The sequence below is a fragment of the Leopardus geoffroyi genome, chromosome D4 (assembly GCF_018350155.1).
Source record: "Leopardus geoffroyi isolate Oge1 chromosome D4, O.geoffroyi_Oge1_pat1.0, whole genome shotgun sequence".
NCBI classification, from domain to species: Eukaryota; Metazoa; Chordata; class Mammalia; order Carnivora; family Felidae; genus Leopardus; species Leopardus geoffroyi.
Genome location: NC_059342.1, coordinates 43,792,608 through 43,815,389, shown reverse-complemented (window position 1 = coordinate 43,815,389; position 22,782 = coordinate 43,792,608). Strand labels below are relative to the sequence as shown.

At 36.7% G+C, this 22,782-nt stretch overlaps 1 protein-coding gene across 7 annotated transcripts in view; it reads right to left on the bottom strand.

The window, feature by feature from the left end:
- ADAMTSL1 (ADAMTS like 1) overlaps nt 1–22,782 on the bottom strand; it is an 884,660-nt gene that overhangs the window by 4,668 nt on the left and 857,210 nt on the right. For all 7 annotated transcript variants that reach the window (XM_045467750.1, XM_045467751.1, XM_045467748.1 and 4 more), the window contains one exon: nt 388–497. In XM_045467750.1, coding sequence (XP_045323706.1) covers nt 388–497 — 110 coding nt within the window. The remainder of the gene's footprint in view (nt 1–387; nt 498–22,782) is intronic.

Genomic DNA, 22,782 nt, shown 5'->3' with positions numbered 1-22,782 from the left:
CGATAGGTTGAGACTCAGGGATAAGAGCCCTCATTCGGCATCACTTTTATAGGAAGGCCAACAAGAGTGAGGGGCTGCTGGAGCCCTTGAGATCTGGCGGTCACTTCATAGCCCTAACTTCCTGCGCACCCTAGGGCTAGTGCAGATCTCATGCGGTATCAGGCCACCCTCAAAGGAATAGCACCTTCTGCACTCTTTGTCTGCAAAAGAGGAGAGCCCACCCACCCTGGCACATTCAGCACATCTATCTCTAGGGAGAACAATGGCCTGGGGAGAATGGAGGGCGAAAGGGAAAGGGGATGTTAGAGGAGAAACACTCACTTAACGCTGTCTTTCCATGCTGTTGACCCAGGGGCTGCGGAAAGGAGGTCCACGGCTTTCTCTTACCTTGGAAGGGCACTGCACTGCTCTGATGGTAAGGTGATGCCATCCCGTGTCTGGCAGAACACTTGTCTGTGTTGCACGGCTAGGTGAGGCCCGATGCAAGGCCCATTGCACTGGGAAGCAGATAAAGGAGGCATGTATAAAGTTAGCCAAGTCAAGGGAGAGGCTGCGATGCTCAGGCTGCATGGAACACAGAACCCTTCTGCAGCATTTTGTTTGGGGCCTTCAGATCATTCATCTTGCTCCTCTTTGTATATCAACTAAAAAACATTGGCATATTTTCTTCTCTTTGTGCCATAGTGGAATAGTTAGCTTTCCTGTGGTCTATGAGCCTTCTGTTAGCAAATGGCTAATGGTAGTGTAGAGCCAGTCGGAGAATGTCAGCTCCCTCCCAGATTAACCATATAAAAAGGTTTCTTGGCATAATATACTAAGAGTGTGGTGTGGTAAGCTTTAGAGCAGAAGACTTTTAAGCACCCCTTCAGTCCAAAGGGTAACTTGGTTTGTTTTCTTGCTAAACTCATCCAAGTTAACTAGTCCATCATTTCTTTCCTTTCTTTGGCTTCATTTTTTTCCAGGTCAAACCCAGCGCAGATGAACAGGAGTAGACTTAGGTATGCACTGTCTCTGCTCATTCTCCTGCTGTGTGCTCAGAGAGATTGTTAAACTTTTCCCAGAGTTGATGGAGCCAGACTATCACAGTAAATACCCCATACCAAAGCAGCAGATCCTTAGCCAAAATTTTCTATTTGAGTAAAGTAAGGCGATAGACATCTCGTGGAGGTCACTTTTGAAAGAAATCTCTTGGGGATCTTTAGACTCCAAGTGTCCACCGGGGAGCTGTTAACCTTCAAAATTATAAGTAAAAATCTTTAAAAAAAATCTTATTTTTTCTTTTTGGCCCCCTTCACCCATTTCTCTTACCTTTAATTTTCCTGCCTCTGGCAACTCCTACCAATCTATTCTGTGTGTGTGTGTGTGTGTGTGTGTGTGTGTGCATGTGCACATTTGTATTAGATTCCACATACAGGAGAGATCACAGGGTATTTGTCTTCTTTCATTTAGTGTAATGCTCTCAAGGTCCATTCATGTTGTCACAAATGGCAAGATTTCCTTCTAATGGCTGAATAATATTCCATTATACATACATATTATATCACATATATGTATGTATAATACATATATATGTATGTGTATAATATGTATGTGTAATGTATATATGTATATGTGTATACATGTATATAATATGTATGTATAATACATATATACATTATATATGTATTACATACATATTATATACATATTATATACATATATTACATATATATATCACAATTTCTTTATCCATTCACCATTGCTGGCCCTTTAGATTGCTTGAATATCTTATTTATAAATAATGGAATAAATATGGGGTTACATATGTCTTTTTGAGTATTTTCATTTTCTTTGGATAAATTCTACCCAGAAGTGGAATTGCTGGTTCACATGGTGGTTCTGTTTTCAGTTTTTTGAGGAACATCCCTACTGTTTTCCATACTGGCCGCACCAATTCATATTTCCACCAACAGCGCACAAGGGTTATCTTTTCTCCATATCCTTGCCAACAATTGTTATCTTTTTGATAATAGTCATTTTGACAGGTGTGGGGTAATATCTTGTGGTGGTTCTGATTGGCATTTTCCTGATAACTGGTGATTATGTACTAAGATACCTTTTCATGTACCTGCTTGCCATCTATGTCTTCTTGGGAAAAATGTCTATTCAAATCTTCTGCCCATTTTAAAAATTGGATTTTTTTTTTGTTTTTGTTTTTGTTTTGCTATTGAGTTTCATGAGTTCTTTATATATTTTGGACAGTGGTCCCTTATTAGATGTATGATTTGCAAATGTTTTTTTCCCATCCCATAGCTTGCCTTTTCATTCTGTTGATGGTTTCCTTTGTTGTGCAGATGCTTTTTCGTATGATGTAGTTCTAATTATTTTTGCTTTTGTAGCCTTTGCTTTTGGTGTCAGGTATTGCCAGTATTTTTTTTTTTTTTTTTTTTTTTTTTTTTTTTTTTGGTTTTAAATCTATGTCAAAGGACCTTGCTGCCTATGTTTTATGATGAGAGTTTTATGGTTTCAGGTCTTATGTTCAAGTCTTTAGTCCATTTTTTTTTTTTTTTTTGAGACAGAGCACATGGGTGAACACAAGTGGGGCAGGGGCAGAGAGAGAGAGAGTGAGAGAGAGAGAGAGAGAGAATCTTTAGCAGGATCTATGCCCAGCACAGAGATTCTGACACGGGGCTCAATTTCAAGACCCTGAGATTGTGACCTGAGCTGAAATCAAGAGTCAGATGCTTAACCCATGGAGCCACCCAGGTGCCCCTAGACCATTTTGAATTAATTTTTGTGTAAGGTGTAAGATAGTGGTTAATTTTCATTCTTTTGTATGTGACTGTCCAGTTTTCCCAACCTCATTTATTGAAGGGACTGTCCTTTCCTCATGGTATATTCTTAGCTCCCTTGTAGTAAATTAATTGACCATGCATACATGAGTTTAATTCTGGGTATCTATTTTGTTCTATTGATCGATTTCTGTTTTTATGCCAATACCGTATGGTTTTGATTACTATAGCTTTTTAATATAGTTTGAAATTAGGGAGCATGAGGTCTCTAGCTTTTTTCTTCCTCAAGATTTCTTGGCTATATATTTTTTGTTCCATACAAATTTTAGGATTGTTCATTTTTTGTGAAAAATGCCATTGGAATTTTGATTGGGATTGTATTTAATCTGTATATTGCTTTGGGCAATATGGATGTTTTATCAATATTGATTCTTCCAATCCATGAGCACAGGCTGTATTTCCATTTGTGTCTTCAATTTCCTTCATAAATGTCTCCTAGTTTTCAATATATAATTCTTGCATCACCTCCTTGGTTAAATTTAGTCCTAGGTATATTTTTCTTTTTGATGCAATTGTATATGGGATTGTTTTCTTCATTTCTCTTTCTGATAGTTTGGTGCTAGTTTTTGCATATTAATTTTGTATCCTGCAACTTACTGAATTTGTTTATTGTAACAGTTTCTTTTTATAGAGTCTTTAGGGCTTTCTATTCATAATAATAGCATGTCATCTGCAAAACATGACAGTTTTATTTCCTTTTAATTTGGACACTTTTATTATCTACTTGTTCTAGCTAGGACTTCTGACACTATGTTAAATAAAGATGGGGAGAGTGGGAATCCTTCTCCTGTTTCTGATCTTAGAAGAAAGGCTTTCAGCTTTTTACCATTGAGTATGATGTTAGCTGTGGACTTGTCATCTATGGCCTTTACTATGCTGAGGTACATTCCCTCTATACCCACTTTTAAGAGTTTTTAAGATGCTTTTTCTACATCTATTGAGGTATGATTTTTATCCTTTATTTTGTTAAATTGGTGTATCACACTGATCATTTTGTGGATGTTGAATCATCTTTGCAGCCCTTGGGTAAATTCCATTTGCTCATGGTGTATGATTCTTTTAATATATTATTGAATCTGGCTAGTGAAAATCTTGTAGAGAGTTTTTGCATCTATGGGCAGCAGGGATATTGGCCTGTAATTATCGTGTGCTTGGCTTATTTCAGTTAACGTTTTCAAGGTTCACTTATATTGTAGCATGTATAGAATTTCATTCCTTTGGAAGGCTGAATAATATTCCATTGCAAGTACTCACTGCATTTTGTTCATCCATCCATCCATCAATGGACATGTCAGTTGTGTGCACCTTTTGACCACTGTGATGCTACTATGAACATTAGTCCACAAGTGGAATTGCTGGATCATATGGTAATTCTATGTCCAATACTTTGAGAAACTGCCATACTGTTTTCTATAGTAGCTGTGCCATTTTACATTCCCATCAACAGTGCACAAGGGTTCCAATTTCTCCACCCACATGTGTTAATTTTATTTAAAAAAATAATCGCTATCCTAGTGGATGTGATGTGGTATCTCATTGTGGTTTTAATTTGCATTTCCCTAATTGTTAGTGATGTCAAACATCTTTTCTTGTGTGTACTGTCCATTTGTGTATCTTTGGAGAAATGTCTAGTCTAGGCTTTCTGTTGTGTTGTTGAGTTGCAGTTCTCTATATTTTGGATATTAATCCTTTATCAGATATATGATTTGCAAATAATTTCTTCCAATCTGGGGGTTGCCTTTTCACTGTTGGTAGTGTCCTTTGATGAAGAAGAGCTTTTATGTAATTTTTCATTTAACTGTACTTTTAGTGTCCTAGCGAAAAAATGATTGCCAATCCAATATTATGAAGCTTCTTCCCTATATTTTCTTCTAAGAGCTTATTTCAGTCATTTTCAGTTCATTTTTGTATATGATTAAAATAAGGATCCAGCTTCATTCTCTGCATATGGTTATCCAGCTACCCAGCACCATTTATTGAAAAGACTGTTCTTTCCTCATTGAATGATCTTGGCACACTTAATCTGATTATATATACAAAAGTTTATTTCTGGGTTCTCTATCTTATTCCATTGGTCTATGTGCCAGAACTACCATTGTTTTGATTACTGTAGCTTTGTAGTACGTTTTGATACCAGGAAGTGTAAAGTCTCTGACTTTGCTCTTTAAGATTTTTTTTGGCTATTCAAGAGCTTTTGACATTCCATTTGAATTTTAGAATGGATTTTCTTATTTCTGCAAAGAAGCCATTGGGATTTTGAATCTCTAGATCAATTTGAGCAGTACTGACATCTTAATAAGTTTTCTGTCTTCTTTAATTTCTTTTAGTAATGTTTTGTAGTTTTCAGTGTACATGTTTTTCACCTCCTTGGTTAAATTTGTAAGTATTTTTGTAAGTGGAATAACTTTCTTTCCTTTTCAGATAGTTCATAATTCATTTATAGATATGAACTGATTTCTATTGATTTTATATCTTGCAACATATTCTCTAAGAGACATATTCTGGTGTTTTTGGGATTTTTAGGATTTTTACATATGAGATCATGTCATCTATGAACCAAAGGTTATTTGACTTCTTCCTTTCCAACTTGGGTGGCTTTTCTTTCTTTTCCTTGCCTAGTTGCTCTGAACTTCCAATACTATGTTGAATGGAAGTGGTGAGCATTGCATTCTCATCTTGTTCCTCATCTTAGGAGAAAAGTTATGATAACTGTGGTTTTTTTTTTTTATTTTTTTTTTATTTTTTTTTAGCTGTGGACTTTTCATATATGGTCTTTTTTTATTTTGAGGTAGTTTCTATTACTAGTTTGTTGAGTTTTTATCACAAAAGGATTTTGAGTTTCTTCAAATGCTTTTTCTTCAACAATTGAATTTTGTTGAGGATTCTGCAGTAATGGAGGGAATGAGGTGTGGAGGAAGCCAGAAGACAAACCAAAAACAGAGTGGCAAAAGTTAGTCCTTCCTTCTCAGGGATTATTTTTATTTTTTAAATTTTATTTTAGAGAGTGCAAGCAGGGAAGGGGCAGAGAGAGAAAAATCCCAAGCAGTCTGCGTGCTGTCAGCAAGGAGTCCAATGCAAGGCTTGACCTCACAAACTGAGATCATGACCTGAGCCAAAATCAAGAGTCAGTTGCTCAACTTACTGAGCTACTCGCCCTATCAGAGCTTATTTAAATGGAAAAAAGCTCCCCAATCAAAAGTCACAGATATTTGCCTGATAGCTTAGAATTTGATTATTTTTTAAACCTATCTACACGAGACTTTGAATGTAAAAGATGAATGGAAAAAGATATTTCATGCAAAAACAGTAACCAAAAGAGCACTGTGATGGATATCCTAATATCAGACAAAACACATTTTAGGTCAAAACTGTTGCAAGAGACAAAGAAGGAAATTATATGGCCAAGAAGTTCTAACAACAATTAACATATATGCATAACCATCAGACCTCCAAAATGCACGAATCAAACTGAAGAAATAGATAGTTCTACAATAATGATTGGACAGTTAAAATACCCCACTTTCAATAATGGATAGGACAAGCAAACAACAGATAAAAAAAAGAATTTAACAAGACTGTAGTCCAGTTGTCCTTAAGAGACCTATATGGGACACTCTACCCAACCATAGCTGAATACACATTTTTTTTCCATGTTAGGCCACAAAATAAGTCTTAATATATTTAAAAAAAAGAGTATCTTTTCACAGCAGTGAATTTCTGCATTAATAGTTAAAAGGGAGGGGTGCCTTGGTGGCTCAGTTGGTAAAGCATCTGACTTTGGCTCAGGTCATGATCTCATGGGTGGTGGGTTTGAGCCGCACGTCGGGCTCTGTGCTGAAAGCTCAGAACCTGCTTCAAGTTGTCTTCTCTCTCTCTGCCTCTCCCCCACTTGCACTCTGTCTCTCAAAAATAAACAAACGTTAAAAATTAAAAAAAAAATTAAACGGGTCTTTAGCTTTCTTGTACTGTCTTCCCCTGGCTTTGGTATCAGGGCAATCCTGGCCTCATATCATGAGTTATGGAGTGTTAGTGTTCCCTCCCTTTCAATTTTTAGGAAGAATAAATGTAGGTAGAATTTACCAGTGAGGGCATCTGGTCCAGGGCTCTTCTTTGGTGTGAGGTTTTTGATTACTGATTGAATCTCTTTATTAGTTATAGGTATATGCAAATTTTTATTTCTTCATGATTTGGTCTTGGTGGGTTGTGTGTTTCTAGGAAATTCTTACATGTAGGTCATCCAATCTGTTGGTGTACAATTGTTCATAGTATTGATATAATCTTTTTTATTTATGTAAAATCAGTGTTCCCACTTTCATTTCAAATTTTAATATTTTTTTCTTAGTGTAGCTAAATTTGGAAGAACTGGTGGTTTCATTGATTTTTATTTACAAACTATAAATATATTTATCCACTTTTGTCTTTATTATTTCTTCTATTGGCTTTGGGTTTAGTTTGCTCTTGTTCTTTTCGTTCCCTAAGGCCTGAAGTTAGGTAGTTTACTTTAAGTCTTTCTTTAATGCAAGCATTTACAAATATAGATTTTTCTCTTAGCACTGCATTCTCTACATCTCGCATTTTCACTTGTCTCAAAGTATTTTCTAATTTCCCAATATTTGTGAATTTTCCTGTTTTCCTTCTTAAGGAACATTCGAAAAAAACATCTCTCTCAGTCTTTGTATGCTGTCTCTGTGTCTAGGAATCAAGCCTGTGATGAAAACTTACGATATGCTCAGGTCTTTTTGGAGCATATGTCTTGCCTGGACCTGCAGGTAGCTTTCTCAATTCCTTTGTACAACTGTCTCCTTTCTAATGGGGTGAGATGTTCTAGGAAATTAACCCAAATTCTTAGGGCCCTCGATGCTCTATTTTATGTCTTTATCTGTAATCTCTTGCCCTAGGTGTCTGCAGGTCTGTAGTCCCCCTATAGCTTTCACAACTAGTGGCTGCCTTTTTCTCCTCATTTGATACCTGAGTTAAAGAAGACAGAAACCATTCCTTTAGGTAGTTCCCTGACAGGTTAGAACATTGCAGACAGGATTTTCTATGCTCCCTATGGATTGAAGGAGGGAAATGGACTGCTGATGCCTCTACACCAAGACAGTGCCATACTAGGGAATAGATGGGGAAGGGTGAGTGAAAATGCCACAAAATTTCCTACTTTTCTGAAGGTGATTTTACTTTATTTGGGTGTTTGCTTGGTTGTTGTAGGCTCTTCCTCCTATATTCTGATTGTTTTTTGATGTTTCCATGGGAGAATGGCTACCTAGTCTGTCATTTTGCTGATGTCTTTTGGCCACAACTGTAAATTGCTCACTGCCTTAAGTGCCCATTGTCACACTGAAACTGCCCTTCACAGACCACCAGTAACGGTCAGTCAAGCTCCCGTGGGTACTGGCTAATGTTTACTTTTTCTTGTTTGTTCTTTCCAATCCATTTTGATATCCCTTATCCTTTCTTCTTTCTGGAAACTTCTTTGTTATGCTTTGTGAATATACTTTCTTCTTCTATTCATTAGGTTATCTACCCCCCCCCCCACCTCCTATTTCTGCAGATTAGTGTTCTTGAAAGTTCTATCCTGTGCCTTTCTTCATATACTACCTTTTTAAATCCCAGATCTACATGCAACTGCTTAATAAAATATCTAATTGGATATTTCACAAACATATCACCATGTTGGCTCTTTTCTGTATTCCCACCTAGTTGTTCAGTCCTTTTACAAACTTGAGTGTCAGCTTCCTCTTCCTCTCTCATCTATGATATTCAAGCACCACTGAAGCCACACAAATCACACTTTTCACAGACTCTCTTCTCCATTTACATTGCCTTCATTTCTATCAGCACAACTAGGTTTCTCTTTCTCCAGTCTTATCACTTCCCAATTAAATACTATACTGCTGAATGTATGATCTTTTAATCTATAATCTATAGATTCTATAATCTATAATCTTTTAATATAACTCTGGGGGCGCCTGGGTGGCGCAGTGGGTTGAGCGTCCGACTTCAGCCAGGTCACGATCTCGCGGTCCGTGAGTTCGAGCCCCGCGTCAGGCTCTGGGCTGATGGCTCAGAGCCTGGAGCCTGTTTCCGATTCTGTGTCTCCCTCTCTCTCTGTCCCAAAAATAAATAAACGTTGAAAAAAAACAAACAAAAAAAAATTAAAAAAAAATATATAACTCTGACTGTGATACTCCTAAGAGAGTTGCCTCCAAACAGGGTGGAATTTATAATAAAATCCAAACTCCTCATACAACATACAAGACTTCTCATGATCTTGCACCTGTTTTCCAGCGACATTTATATATTTCTAACTCTCACCTAATTTTCATGCAAACATTCTGGGGATGCTTTCAGTTTCATTCCTTCACACGTGCTTTTATGGAACACATTCCCCACACAAGACAGGTGCCTCATAAATGTATGTTGTATTAAAAGAAGAAAGTTGAATTATGAACATGAAGCCATACTGTTAGAGCTCAGAAAGTGGTCTTAGTACTACTGAGACTAAAATCAGCATGGTTTCCATAGACTTCAAAGTAGTAGACACATGAAGGAACAGGTATTTGCATGAAACTATTCCAAAAGGATTTTGTTGTCAGAAACAATTGCCATTTTCATTCAGAGCAGAATGTGGAATCTTGGAGGACATCCATAGTTTGAAGCATATCCCAACGATATCACCAATAGGCAAATATCAACAGGATTGTGAGATCAAACAGTACACCATAATTTGTAATGCCTCAAGGCTTGCTACTCTTTAAAGGGTAGTCCTTGGACCAATAACATTGGCATCACCTGAAAGCGTTGAGAAATTCAGCATGGATGAATAAGGATGAGTCAACATTGTGAGAAGATAGAAAATATAAGAAAGTACCAAATAGAAGTCACACACTATTCTTAACTGTGTAAAGAACACAGTAACTACACTGACAAATATACAGGAAGGGTTCAATAACAGATGAAGCAGAAGGACTAGTCACCTCAAGGCAGTAAAACTCATCCAATGACAGAAGCAAAAAAAAAAATGAAATTACTATGAAGATAGTTTAAAGAACTTACAGGACAACAGCAAATATACCAACATTTGCATTATAGGGGACCTAGAAGGGTCAGAGAGAAAAAGGAACAAAAAACTTCTTTTAAGAAATAATGGCTGAAAACCTCCCTAACCTGGGGAAGGAAACAGATCTAGGAAACCCAGAGAACTCCAAAGAAGATGAATCCAAAGAGACCCACAATGTGTCAAAGGTTAAAGATAAGGAGGGTATATTAAAATCGGTGAAAAAACAAACCCCAACAATCTGTTACATACAAGGGAACCCTGTTAAGACTATCAGATTTTTTTTTAGCAAAAATGTTGAATATATTGTATCATTGTCTTCTTACCTGCAGCCTGCTGAAAGAAAAAACTTCCAATTAAGTTCAGAATCAGAGTTTTTCAGACAGGCAAAGAAGTTCACAATCACTTAAACAGCCTTAGAAGAAATGTTAAAAGAGGATATCCTATGTCTATTATATTTCAGCTAAAAAAAACTCAACATCTTCAGTAGCAAAAGAAATATCACAAGACTTTGTTACATAAAAAAGTGAATATAAGCAAAAATTGCTAAAGGGCCAGCTTTAAGCTAAATACAAAGGTTACTAATGAGTAAGTAGAAAACATATGAAAGTATAAACTCACTTTTCTGTTTTAAGAGTGTGTGTGAGCAGGGGGAGGGGCAGAGAGAAAGGAGAGAATCCCATGCAGGCTCCATGCTGATAGCAGGGCTCGATCCCACAAACCAAGAGATCATAACCTGAGCCCAAACCAAGTGTTGGACTCTTAACCGACTTAGCCACCCAGGTGCCCCTAAAGTATAAACTCACTGGTAAAGGTAAATATATAGAAAAGGTAATGATTAATACTTATAAACCTAGAATGAAGGGTAAAAGACAAAAGTAGTAAAAACAACTCTAATTAGTTAAGGGATCACAAGATAAAACGATGTAAAATGTCACATCAAAAACAAAATGGGGACAGAGTAAAAACGGAGAGCTTTAGAATGGAATCAAATTTGTTGATGTCAATTAAAATAGATTGTTATAGATATAAGTTATTGTAGGTACACCTCACGGTAACTACAAAGCAAAAGCCTATGGTGAATACACAAAAGATAAGGATAAAGGACTCTAAGCTTATCACTAAAGAAAGTCATCAAACCACAAAGGAAGAGAGTAAGGGAAGAAGAAAGGAACAGGAACTACAAAAAAGCAGTAAGTACATAGCTATCAATAATTATATTAAGTGTAAATTAATTATAAATGCTTTAATCAAAAGAGGGTGACTGGATAAAAAAATGAGGCCCATTTCTTCAGATGTAAAGACACACACTTAAAGTGAAGGGATGGAAAAGGTAATCCATATTACTGGATATCAAAATAAGGCATGGGTAGCTACACTTATTTCAGACAAAATAGACCTAAAAAAAAAAAAGACTATGTAATGGCAATCTTTGTCTCTTATTAATGAAGAGGTCAATCCAACAAGAGGATAGACCATTTGTAAATACTTATGCATCCAACATAGGAGTACCTAAATATATAAAGCAAATATTGACAGATGTACAGGAAGAAATAGACACCAATGATAGTAGGGGACTTTAATACTCACACTCATGGATAGATCATCCAGACGGAAAATCAATAATGAAACATTGACCTTAACATGTTATCCCAAATGGACTTAGCAGATATAAATATAGAACATTCCATTCAAAAGCAACTGTATATACATTATTCTGAAGTACACTGAAACATTCTCCAGCATAGATCATATATTAGGCCAAAATAAGTTTTAATAAGGCTACAATCATATAAAGCACCTTTTCTGACCACAATGGTATGAAACTAGAAAAGAGTAATAAGAAAATTCACAGATATGTGAAGATTAAACAACATGCTACTGAACAACCAATGCATCAAAGAAGAAATTAAAAGAGAATAAATATTTTCAGACAGATGGAAATACAACATACCAAAACTTAAAGGATGCAGCAAAATCAGTTCTAAGAGGAAATTTCATAGCAATGCATGCCAACCTCAAGAAACAAAAATCTCAACCTAACTTACACCTCAAAGAACAAAGAAAGCTCAAAGTTAGTAGGCAGAAGGAAATAACAATGATCAGAACAGAATAGAAAAAGTTAGTGAAACTAAAAGCTGGTTCTTTGAAAAAATAAAACCGAGTCCTCTGTTTTTTGGTGACTCTAGCTAGAGGTTTGTCAAAGTCAGAAATGAAATAGGAGATTTTTCCAATTGATAACACAAAAATATAAAGGATAATAGACTACTATTATTATTTTTAAAATTTTGTTTTAAAGATAAAGAGCATGAGCAGGGGAGAAGGGTAGAAAGAGAGAGAATCCCAAGCAGGCTCCACTAGATCCGATGACCCTGGGATCATGACCTGAGCCACTGAGGTGCCCCTGCCCCATAAGACTATTATTATAGTACTCCAACAAATTGGACAACCTAGAAGAAAGAAATTTCTAAAAACCAAGACTGATTATTGATAAAAGGGAAAACTGGAACAGACTGATTACTACTAGGGACATTGAGTAATCAAAACCTCCCAACAAACAAAAGTCCAGGACCAAAAAGCTTCACTGGTGAATTCTACCAGACATTCAAAGAAGAATTAATAACAATCCTTTTGAAACTCTTCCTAAGAGTAGAAGAGAAGGGAATACTTTCAAACTCATTTTGAGATTAGCATTACCAACACCAGAAAAGGACACAAGAAAAGAAAATTGTAGGCCAACATCTCTGATGAACATAGATGCCAAAATCCTCAGCAATATATTAGCAAACCAAATTCAAGAATACATTGAAAAGACCATGTACCGCCATCAACTGGGATGTACTCCAAGGGCATAAGTGTGGTTCAACATCTGAAATCAAAGTGATACAACACATTAACAATGGGAAGGTTAAAATAATAGGATCATCTCAATAGATGCAATGTATCTGAGAAAATTCAACATTCCATTATGATAAAAACTCTGAACAAAGTGGGCAGAGGGGAGAAACACCTGGGTGACAGAGGCTCTTTGTCCTAGGCTTATCCATAAGGAGTTTGGCTTATGTCATCAATTCTTGTGGAGGCTACTCTTCTTGCTTACTCAGAGTCACAATGTAGCAGTGCCTCTTCCCAGGGGGCTGGCCAGATTTGCAACATGGTGAGGACCTGATATGTATCTTGTTAACAAGGTATTTAGGAGGGACATCTATTCTTGATTTGGAAGATGGTGGAGTAGGAGGATCCTGAGCTCACCTCCTCCCACAGACACATTGAGATAACAACTACACTTAGGCAAATAACTCTGAAAACAACCTGACGATTGCTTCCACAGCTAATCATAGAAGGGCACATCGAAAAGGGTAGGAGAGGTGGTCATCAGGAACCAAACCCCCATTGTGACTAACCACAAATGGGAGGGACATCACAGACATGGAGAAGTGAGGGGGAGCAAACCCCACACTGGACAATCCTGGCCCTGGGGACCAGCACTAGGAAGATGAGTCCTCATAAAGTCTGCCTTTGAAAATCAGCAGGGATTAGCTCCAGGAGGGCAGGAGGGTGATAGGAAACTGAGTCCCCACCTTTAAAGAGCCAGCATGCTAAATAACGGCCTGACACACAGCACAGAAACAGCAGTTTGAAAAGCACCTGAAGTATATGTGAAGGAGATTAATTGACTAATCTTAGAATGTATGTTGGAGGGCAGAGATTTGCAGATTTCTCTGGGAACAAAAGTGCTTGTGGGCATTTTTCTTGCTATCTTCTAAAAGGATGTTTGGGGATCCAGCTAACACTCCATTTACCTTGCTGGTACTGCATGCCACACCCTAGCATTCTTCTGTACAACCAACCCACCTGCCAAGACAGGCATCTCTCCAAAGTAGCTCCTGCCCCATTGCACCTGGCAGGCAGCCCTGGCAGGGACTGGTGCAACTCAAAAGTGACCTGGGAAGGGGGTGAATAATCCCTTTACACTGGTGTATCATAGTTTATGCACAGAGAGAAAGCCCTGTCCTTTGGTGTGCCTGCAGCTGTAGTAGAGGTTAATTTCAGACAGCTAGGCTAAGTGCCAGCCCCACCCATCAGCATGGCTACAGTGCCTGTAGCTGGGCCTCTGAACAGCCTTAACCCTGCACAGTATATACACATTACGCAAAGCAGGTCATAGCAGCTGGCTGGCCTGCAGGCCAGTGTCACCCAGTAGTGTGTCCAGAGTAATCACAGCTCAGCCACAACCAGAGGATGCACGCAGCTCCCACAAAGGGAATCCTTGGAGTAACTGGTTCTGATTACATTGGGGAATAGTGCTACAGGGAACCACAGTACCTCTTTTACAGAAAACCACTACTCTCAAGACCAGGAGACCTACCTAATACACAGAAATAAACAGAGTTAGACAAAATGAGACAGAGGAACAGTTCCTAAATGAAAGAACAAGACAAAACCACAGACAAAAAGCTAAATGAAACATCATAAGCAATATGTCTGATAAGGAGTTCAAAGTAATGGTGGTATGGGAGCCTAGGTGGCTCAGCTGAGCATCTGACTCGACTTCAGTTCAGGTCATGATCTCACTCACAGTCATGGGATGGAGCCCTGCATCAGGCTGTGCTGAGAATGGAGCTTGCTTGGGATACTCTCTCTCCTTCTGCCCTTGCCCCTCCCCTGCTCATGTTCTCTCTCTCTCAAAAACAAAAAAACACCCCCCCCCCCCAAAAAAAAAACCAACAACACAAAAGTACTGGTGGTAAAGATACTCACTAGACTTGTGGGGCGCCTGGGTGGCGCAGTCGGTTAAGCGTCCGACTTCAGCCAGGTCACGATCTCGCGGTCCGTGAGTTCGAGCCCCGCGTCGGGCTCTGGACTGATGGCTCAGAGCCTGGAGCCTATTTCCGTTCTGTGTCTCCCTCTCTCTCTGCCCCTCCCCCGTTCATGCTCTGTCTCTCTCTGTCCCAAAAATAAATAAACGTTGAAAAAAAAAAATTAAAAAAAAAAAAAAAAGATACTCACTAGACTTGAGAAAAGAGATTAATTCAGCAAGAATTTCAACAAAGAGACAGAAAATATAATAAAGCCCCACTCACTGAAATGAAGAATACACTAAAGTGAATCATCAGATTAGAAGATGCAGAAGAACTGTTCAGAGATCTGGAAGACAGGGTAATGGAAACAACGAAGCTGAATAGCAAAAATTAAAAAAAAAATGATAACAGGTTACAGATCCCAGGAGAGGGTAGACAGAAAACTTCCTAGACATCCAGATCTAGGAAGCAGAGAGATCCCTAAACAAGATGAACCTAAGGAGGTTCACACCAAGACATGCAATAATTAAAGTGGCAAAGATTAAAGATAGAGAATCTTATAAGCACCAAGAAAAAAGCAAACTGTTACATACAAGGGAAATCTCATGAGGCTATCAGCTGATTTTTTAGCAGAAATTTTGCAGGCCTAAAGAAAGCGGCATGATATATTCAAAGTGCTGAAAGGAAAAAGTCCATCACAAAGAATACTTGGCAAGGTTATTATTCAGAATTGAAGGAGAGAGAGTTTTTCCAGACAAATTTTAAAAGAGTTCATCACCACTAAACCAGCCTTAGAAGAAATATTAAAGGGAATTTGTTAAGTGGGAAGAAGAGGCCATGCTAGGAAAAAACTTCACTGGTGAAAGTGACCATACAGTAAAGGTAGTAGATTAATTACTTACAAAGCCAGTGAGGGGTTAAAACACAAAAGTAGTAAAAATCAGTTATATCTACTAAAGTTAGTTAAGAGATGCACAAAATAAAAAGATGTAAAATATGACATCATATACATAAAATAGGGAGGGGGAGAAAAAATTTAGTGGTTTTAGGATGTGTTTGAACATAAGTGTCCGTCAAATTAGACTGCTATACACCTAGGATGTTATATATGGATTCAGTGATAACTACAAAATAAAAACCTCTAATGTATACACAAAAAATAAAGAGAAAGGAATCCAAGCATAATACTGAAGAAAGCCATCAAACTATAGGGAAAGAGAGCAGCAGAAGATGAAAGGAACGAAAAGAACAAAACAAAACAAAACAGCAATAAGTATATACCTATCAGTAACTAAATATAAAGGGACTAAATGCTCCAATCAAAAGACATAATGCAATTGAATGGATTTTAAAAAAGGAACAATCTATATGCTGCCTACAAGAGACTCACTTCAGACCAAAAAATATATGGACTGAAAGTGAAGGAATTGAAAAAGATCATCCATGCAAATGGAAACAAAACCAAACCAAACCAAACCACAAAAACCTAGGGTAACAGTACTTATATCAGACAAGATAGACTTTAAAACAGAGTGTAGCAAGAGACAAAGAAGGGTATAACATAATGATAAAGAGATCAGTTTGAGAAGAGGATATGACCATGGTAAATATCTACGTACCCAACATAGGAGCACCTCAATGTATAAAGCAAATATTAACAGACATTAAGGGAGAAATTGACAGTAATACAATAACATTAGGGGACTTTAACACCCCACTTACATCAATGGATAGATCAGCCAGACTGAAAATCAACAAGGAAACAATGGCTTTGAATTACATTAGACCAGATGGATCTAACAGACATACAGAACATTCCATTCAAAAATAGAATAACATATACTTTTTAAGTGCACATGGAACATTATCTAGGATAGATCATGCTAAGCCACAAAACAAGTTCCAATAAATTTTATAAGACTGAAATCAAATCATGCATCTTTTCCAGCCACAATGGTATGAAACTAGAAACCAATTACAATAAAAAAAATGGAAAAAACACAAATACAAGAAGGCTAACCAATATGTTACTAAACACTAAATAGGTCAATGAATATAAAGAGGAAAATCAAACAATACACAAAGGTGAACGGAAATGGAAACTGTCCAAAATCTTTAAAACACAGTAAATGCAGTTCTAAGAGGGAAGTTGATAGCAATGTAGGCCTGTTATAAGAAATAAGAAAAGTCTTAATCTAACCTTATACCTAAAGAAACAGGGCTTTGTTATTTTTCTAAAGCTAGTACAAGTATAGCTATAATAAAGATTAAAATAGAAATAAGTGGAGACTAAAAAAAAAAAAATAGAAAAGATCAAGAAAACCAAGAGCTGGTTTTTTTGAAAAGATAAAATTGATAAATCTCTACTTAGACTCATTAATAAAAGGATTCAAAATTAGAAACAAAAAAGAAATAACAACAACATCACAGAAATATAAAGAATTATAAAGAGAATAATATGAAAAATTAGATGCCAACAAATTGGATAACTAGAAGAAATGGGTAAATTCCCCAAAACATAGTTTTCCAAAACTTAATCAGGAAGAAATAGAAAATTTGAACAGACCAATTACTAGTAATGAAATTGCATTTGGTAATCAAAAACTCCCAACAGAAAAAAGTCCGGGACCAGAGGTCTTCACAGGCAAATTCTACCAAACTTTTTAAGAAGAGTTAATACCTGGTCTTCTCAAACTACTCCAAAAAATAGAAGAGGAAGGAAAGTTTTCATATTCCATTAGGCCAGCATTACTCTGATACTGAAACCAGACAAAAGACATTACAAAAAAAGACAACTATAGGCCAACATTCCTGGGGATCATAGATGCAAAAATCCTCAAAAATATTAGCAAACCAAATTTAAAACTATATTAAAAAGGATCACTCACTACAATCAAGTGGGATTCATTCCAGAGATGCAAAGGGAGTTCAGTATTTCCAAGCACCAATATGATATATCACATTAAAAAGAAGAAGAATAAAAACCATACAACAATCTCAATAGATGCGGGAAAAACATTTTGCAAAATACAACATCCATTCATGATAAAAATGCTGAACAAAGTGGGTTTACAGGGAATACTTTAACATAATAAAGACAATATAAGAAAAACCCACGCTTAATATCATACTCCATGGTAAAAAACTGAAAGGTTTCCCTCTAAGATCAAAAACAAGTCAGAGATGTCCAATCCTACCACTTTTATTCCACCTAGTACTGGAAATCCTAGCTGCAGCAGAAAATAAAAAGAAATAATAGGAATAAAAATTGGTGAAGAAATACAACTGTCACTATTCACAGATGACATATAGTACTATACATAGAAAACCCTAAAGACTCCACCAAAAAACTCTTAGAATAAATAAATTCATTAAAGTTGCAGGATACAAAATTAATACACAGAAATTGGTGGCATTTCTCTACACTGATAACAAAGTAGCAGAAAGAAATATTAAAAAAACAATTTCATCAAAAAATATGTAAGAATAAATTTAACCAAGGAAGTGAAAGACCTCTACTCTGAAACTGACATTGAAGAAAGAAGTTGAAGATGACATGAACAAATGGAAAGGTATACCATGCTCATAGATTTAAAGAATATTGTTAAAATATTAATACCACCCAAAGCAATCTACAGATTAAATATAATCCCTACCCAAATATCAGTAGTATTTTTCACAGAATTAGAATATTCCTAAAATTTGTATGGAACCACAAAAGACCTTGAATATACAAAGCAATCTTGAGAGATAAGAGCAAAGCTGGAGGTATCACAATCCCTGATTTCAAGATATGCTACAAAGCCATAACAATCAAAAACCAGTATAGTACTGGCACAAAAATAGACATGAGGTTAATGGAACAGGATAGAGAGGATAGGAATAAACCCACACTTACATGGTCAATTTACAACAAAGAATGCAAGCATGTACGATGGGGGAAAATATGGTCTTTTCAATAAATGGTGCTGGAAAAACTGGACTGCTACTTGCAAAAGCATGAAACTGGGCCACTTTTTATACCATACACAAAAATAACCTCAAAATGGCTTAAAGACATAAATTTGAGACCTGAAACTGTAAAACTCCTTAAAGAAAATGTAGGCAGTCATCTCTTGGGCATCAGCCTTAGGAATATATTTATGAATACGTATCCTTAGTCAAGGGAGAGGAAAGCAAAAATAAACTATTGAGATTATACCAAACTAAAAAGCTTTTGCACAGCTAAGAAAGCCATCAACAAAACAAAAAGGCAACCTAGTGAATGGGAGAAGTTATTTGTAAATAACATATCCAATAAGGGTTTAATATCCAACATATATAAAGAACTTACGCAATTCAACACATACACACAAAATCCAATGAAAAAATGGGCAGAGAACCTGAATAGACATTTTGCCAAAGAATAAATACAGATGCCCCAAAGACACACAAAAAGATGCTCAACATCATTAATCAGGTAAATGCAAATCAAATCAAAACAATGAGATATCACCTCACACCTGTCAGAATAGCTAGTATGAAAAAGACAAGAAATAACAAGTTTTGGCAAAGAAGTGGAGAAAGGGAGCCCTTGTGCACTGCTGCTGAGAATGTAAACTGGTGTAACTATTGCAGAAAACAGTATAGGAGAACATCAAAAAATTAAAAACAAATGCCACGTAATCCAGTAATTCCACTATTGGGTATTTACCCGAAGAGCATGAAAACTCTAATTCAAAAAGAAGTATGCACCTCTATATTTGTTGTAGAATTATTTACAGTAGCTAAGATATGGAATCAACCCAAGTGTCCACTGATAGATGAATGACAGATAGATAGACAGACAGATAATGGGTTATTACTCAGCCATAAAAAAACAGTGAAATCTTGCCATTTGCAACAACATGGACAGACATAGAAGATATTATGCTAGGTGAAATAAGTGAGGTAGAGAAAGATAGATGCTATTTGATTCCACTTACATGTGGAATCTAGAAAACAAATACAGGGGCACCTGGGTGGCTCAGTCGGTTAAGCGGCCAACTTCGGCTCAGGTCATGATCTCGCGGTCTGTGAGTTTGAGCCCCACATCGGGCTCTGTGCTGACAGCTCAGAGCCTGGAGCCTGTTTCGGATTCTGTGTCTCCCTCTCTCTCTGACCCTCCCCTGCTCGTGCTCTGTCTCTCTCTGTCTCAAAAATAAATAAATGTTTAAAAAAAAAAAAAAAAAGAAAACAAATACAGAGACGCTTAAATACAAACTGTTGGTTGCCAGAGGGGAGGTGAGTGAGGTGTTGGGTGACATAGGTGAAGGGCATTAAGAAGTACAAACTTTCGGTTATAAAATACATAAATCATACAGATGAAAAGTACATCACAAAGGAATATAGTCAGCAATATTGTAATAATGTATGGTGACAGCTGGTGACTGCATTTATTGTGCTGAGCACTGAGTAATGTATAGAATTGTGGGATCACTATGTTCTACACCTGAAGCTAAATGACATTGCATGTCATCTATACTTCAGTAATAAAAAATAAAATAGAAAAAAAGTGGGTACAGAGGGAATGTATCTCAGCATAATAAAGGCCCTATATGACAAGCCCATAGGAAACATCATTCTCAATGGTGAAAAGCTGAAAGCCTTTCCTCCAAGATCAGAAACAAGACAAAAATGCCCACTTTTGCCACTTTTATTCAATGTAGTATAGGAAGTCCTAGTCACAGCAATTAGCCAAGAGAAAGAAATAAAAGGCATCCAAGTTGGAAAGAAGTAAAACTGTTAATATTTGAAGATGACATTTTATATGGAAAATCCTAAAGAGCATCAAAAACCTGTTAGAATAATAAACCAATTCAGTAAAGTTGTAGGATATAAAATCAGTACAAAAGGTCTGTTGTAATTCTAGACTAATAATAAACTGTCTGAGAAATTAAAACCATCCCATTTACAATTGCATCAAAAAGAAAATATCTAGGAATAAATTTACCCAAGGTGTTAAAGACCTGTAAACTGAAAAACTGTAAGACATTAATGAAATAAATTGAAAAAAAACACAAGTAGAAAGATATTCTGTGTTTGTGGATTGGATGAATCAATATGGTTAAAATGTTCATACTACTCAAAGCCATCTACAGATTAAATGCAATCCTTGTCAAAATTCCAATGGCATTTTTCACAGAAATAAAAAAAAAACAGTCTTAAAATTTGTATGTAACCACAAAAGACCCCAAATAGCCAAAGCAATCTTGAGAGAACACAAGCTGGAGGCATCATGCTCCCTATTCAAACTACTATAAAGCTATAGTAATCAAAACAATATAGTTTGGCATAAAACCAGACACATAGGTCAGTGGAACAGAACAGAGAGCTCAGAATTAGATCCATGCATATATGCTCAATTAATTTATGTCAAAGGAACCAAGAATATACAATGGAGAAAGGATAGTCTTTTCAATAAATGGTGCTGAGAAAACTGGATAGCCAAGTGGAAAACAGTGAAATTGGACTACTCTTGCACCATACACAGAATTTCACTACCAGTGGATTAAAGACTTGTACCTAAGTCCTGAAATTATAAAACTCCTAGGAGAAAACATAGGCAATAAGCTCTTTGACATCATTCTTGGGAAAAAAAAATAAATAATAAATAAACGTTTTAAAAGTTTATTTTGGGAAAGAGCCAGCAAGCAAGTGGGTAGGGGCAGAGAGAGGGAGAGACAGAGACTCCCAGGCAGGCTGTGTACTGTCAGCGCAGAGCCTGATGCGGGGGTCAAACTCCCGAACCATGAGATCATGACCTGAGCTGAAGTCAGAGGCTTAACTGACTAAGCCTCCCAGGAGCCCCAGCAATTATATTTTGAATCTGACATGAAAAGCAAAGGCAACATTAGCAGAAGTAAATAAGTGGGACTACATTAGCAAAGAAAACCATTAAGAAAATGAAAAGGCAACCTACTGAGTGGGAGAAGATATCATTTATCTGATAAGGGGTTAGTATCCAAAATACATAAAGCACTTTTACAACTCAATAGCAGGAAATCAAACAATCCAAGTTAAAAAAGGCAGAGGATCTGAATAGACGTTTTCTACAAGAAGACATACAGATGGCCAACAGGAACATGAAAATGTGCTCAAGATCACCAGGCATCAGTGAATTGCAAATCAAAACCACGATGAGATATGACCTCACACCTGTTAGAATAGCTAATGTCAAAAAGGCAAGAAATAACAAGGGTTGGTGAGGATGTGGAGAAAAAGGAACCACTGTGCATTGCTGGTGAGAATGTAAATTGGTGCAACTACCATGAACACCAGTATGTAGGTTCCTCAAAAATTAAAAATAGAACTACCATGTCAACGAGCAATTCTATGTCTAGGTATTTATTAAAAAATGAAAACACTAACTTGGAAGGGTATATGCACCCCCATGTTCATTGAAGCATTATTTATAATAGCCAAGATACGGAAACAACGTAAGTGTCCATCAGTAGATGAACGGATAAAGAAAATATGGTGTACACACACACACACACACACACACACACACACACACAGAGAGAGAGAGAGGAATATTATTTATCCAAAAAAAGAATGACATCTTGCCATTAGTGATGACATGTAAAGGCCTTGAGGGCATAAGTCAATTAAGGCAGACCGACAAAGACAAATACTGTGTGGTTTCATATGTGGAATCTAAACAACAAAACCTCCCCCAGCCATAAGACGTACAGAAAATAGACTGTTGATTGCCAGAGGTGGGGATAGGTGAAGTATGTGAAGGCCGTCAAAAGGTACAGCCTTCCAGTTATAAATATGGCATGCAGATGTAAGGTACAGCATAGTGACTATAGTTAATCCTACTGTATTGCATATTTGAAAGTTGCTAAGAGTTGATCTTAAAGTCTCCATCACAAGGATTTTTTTTTCTAATTAGGTGTGGTGACAGTTGTTAATTAGACTTATTGTGGGGATTATTTTGCAATGTATACAAATATCAAACCATATGTTGTACACCTGAAAATATAATGACATGCATCAATTATACCTCAGTAAAAAAATTCTTTATCTAAAGCTCTACTTCCAGACCTGTCATATCAGAATTTGCATT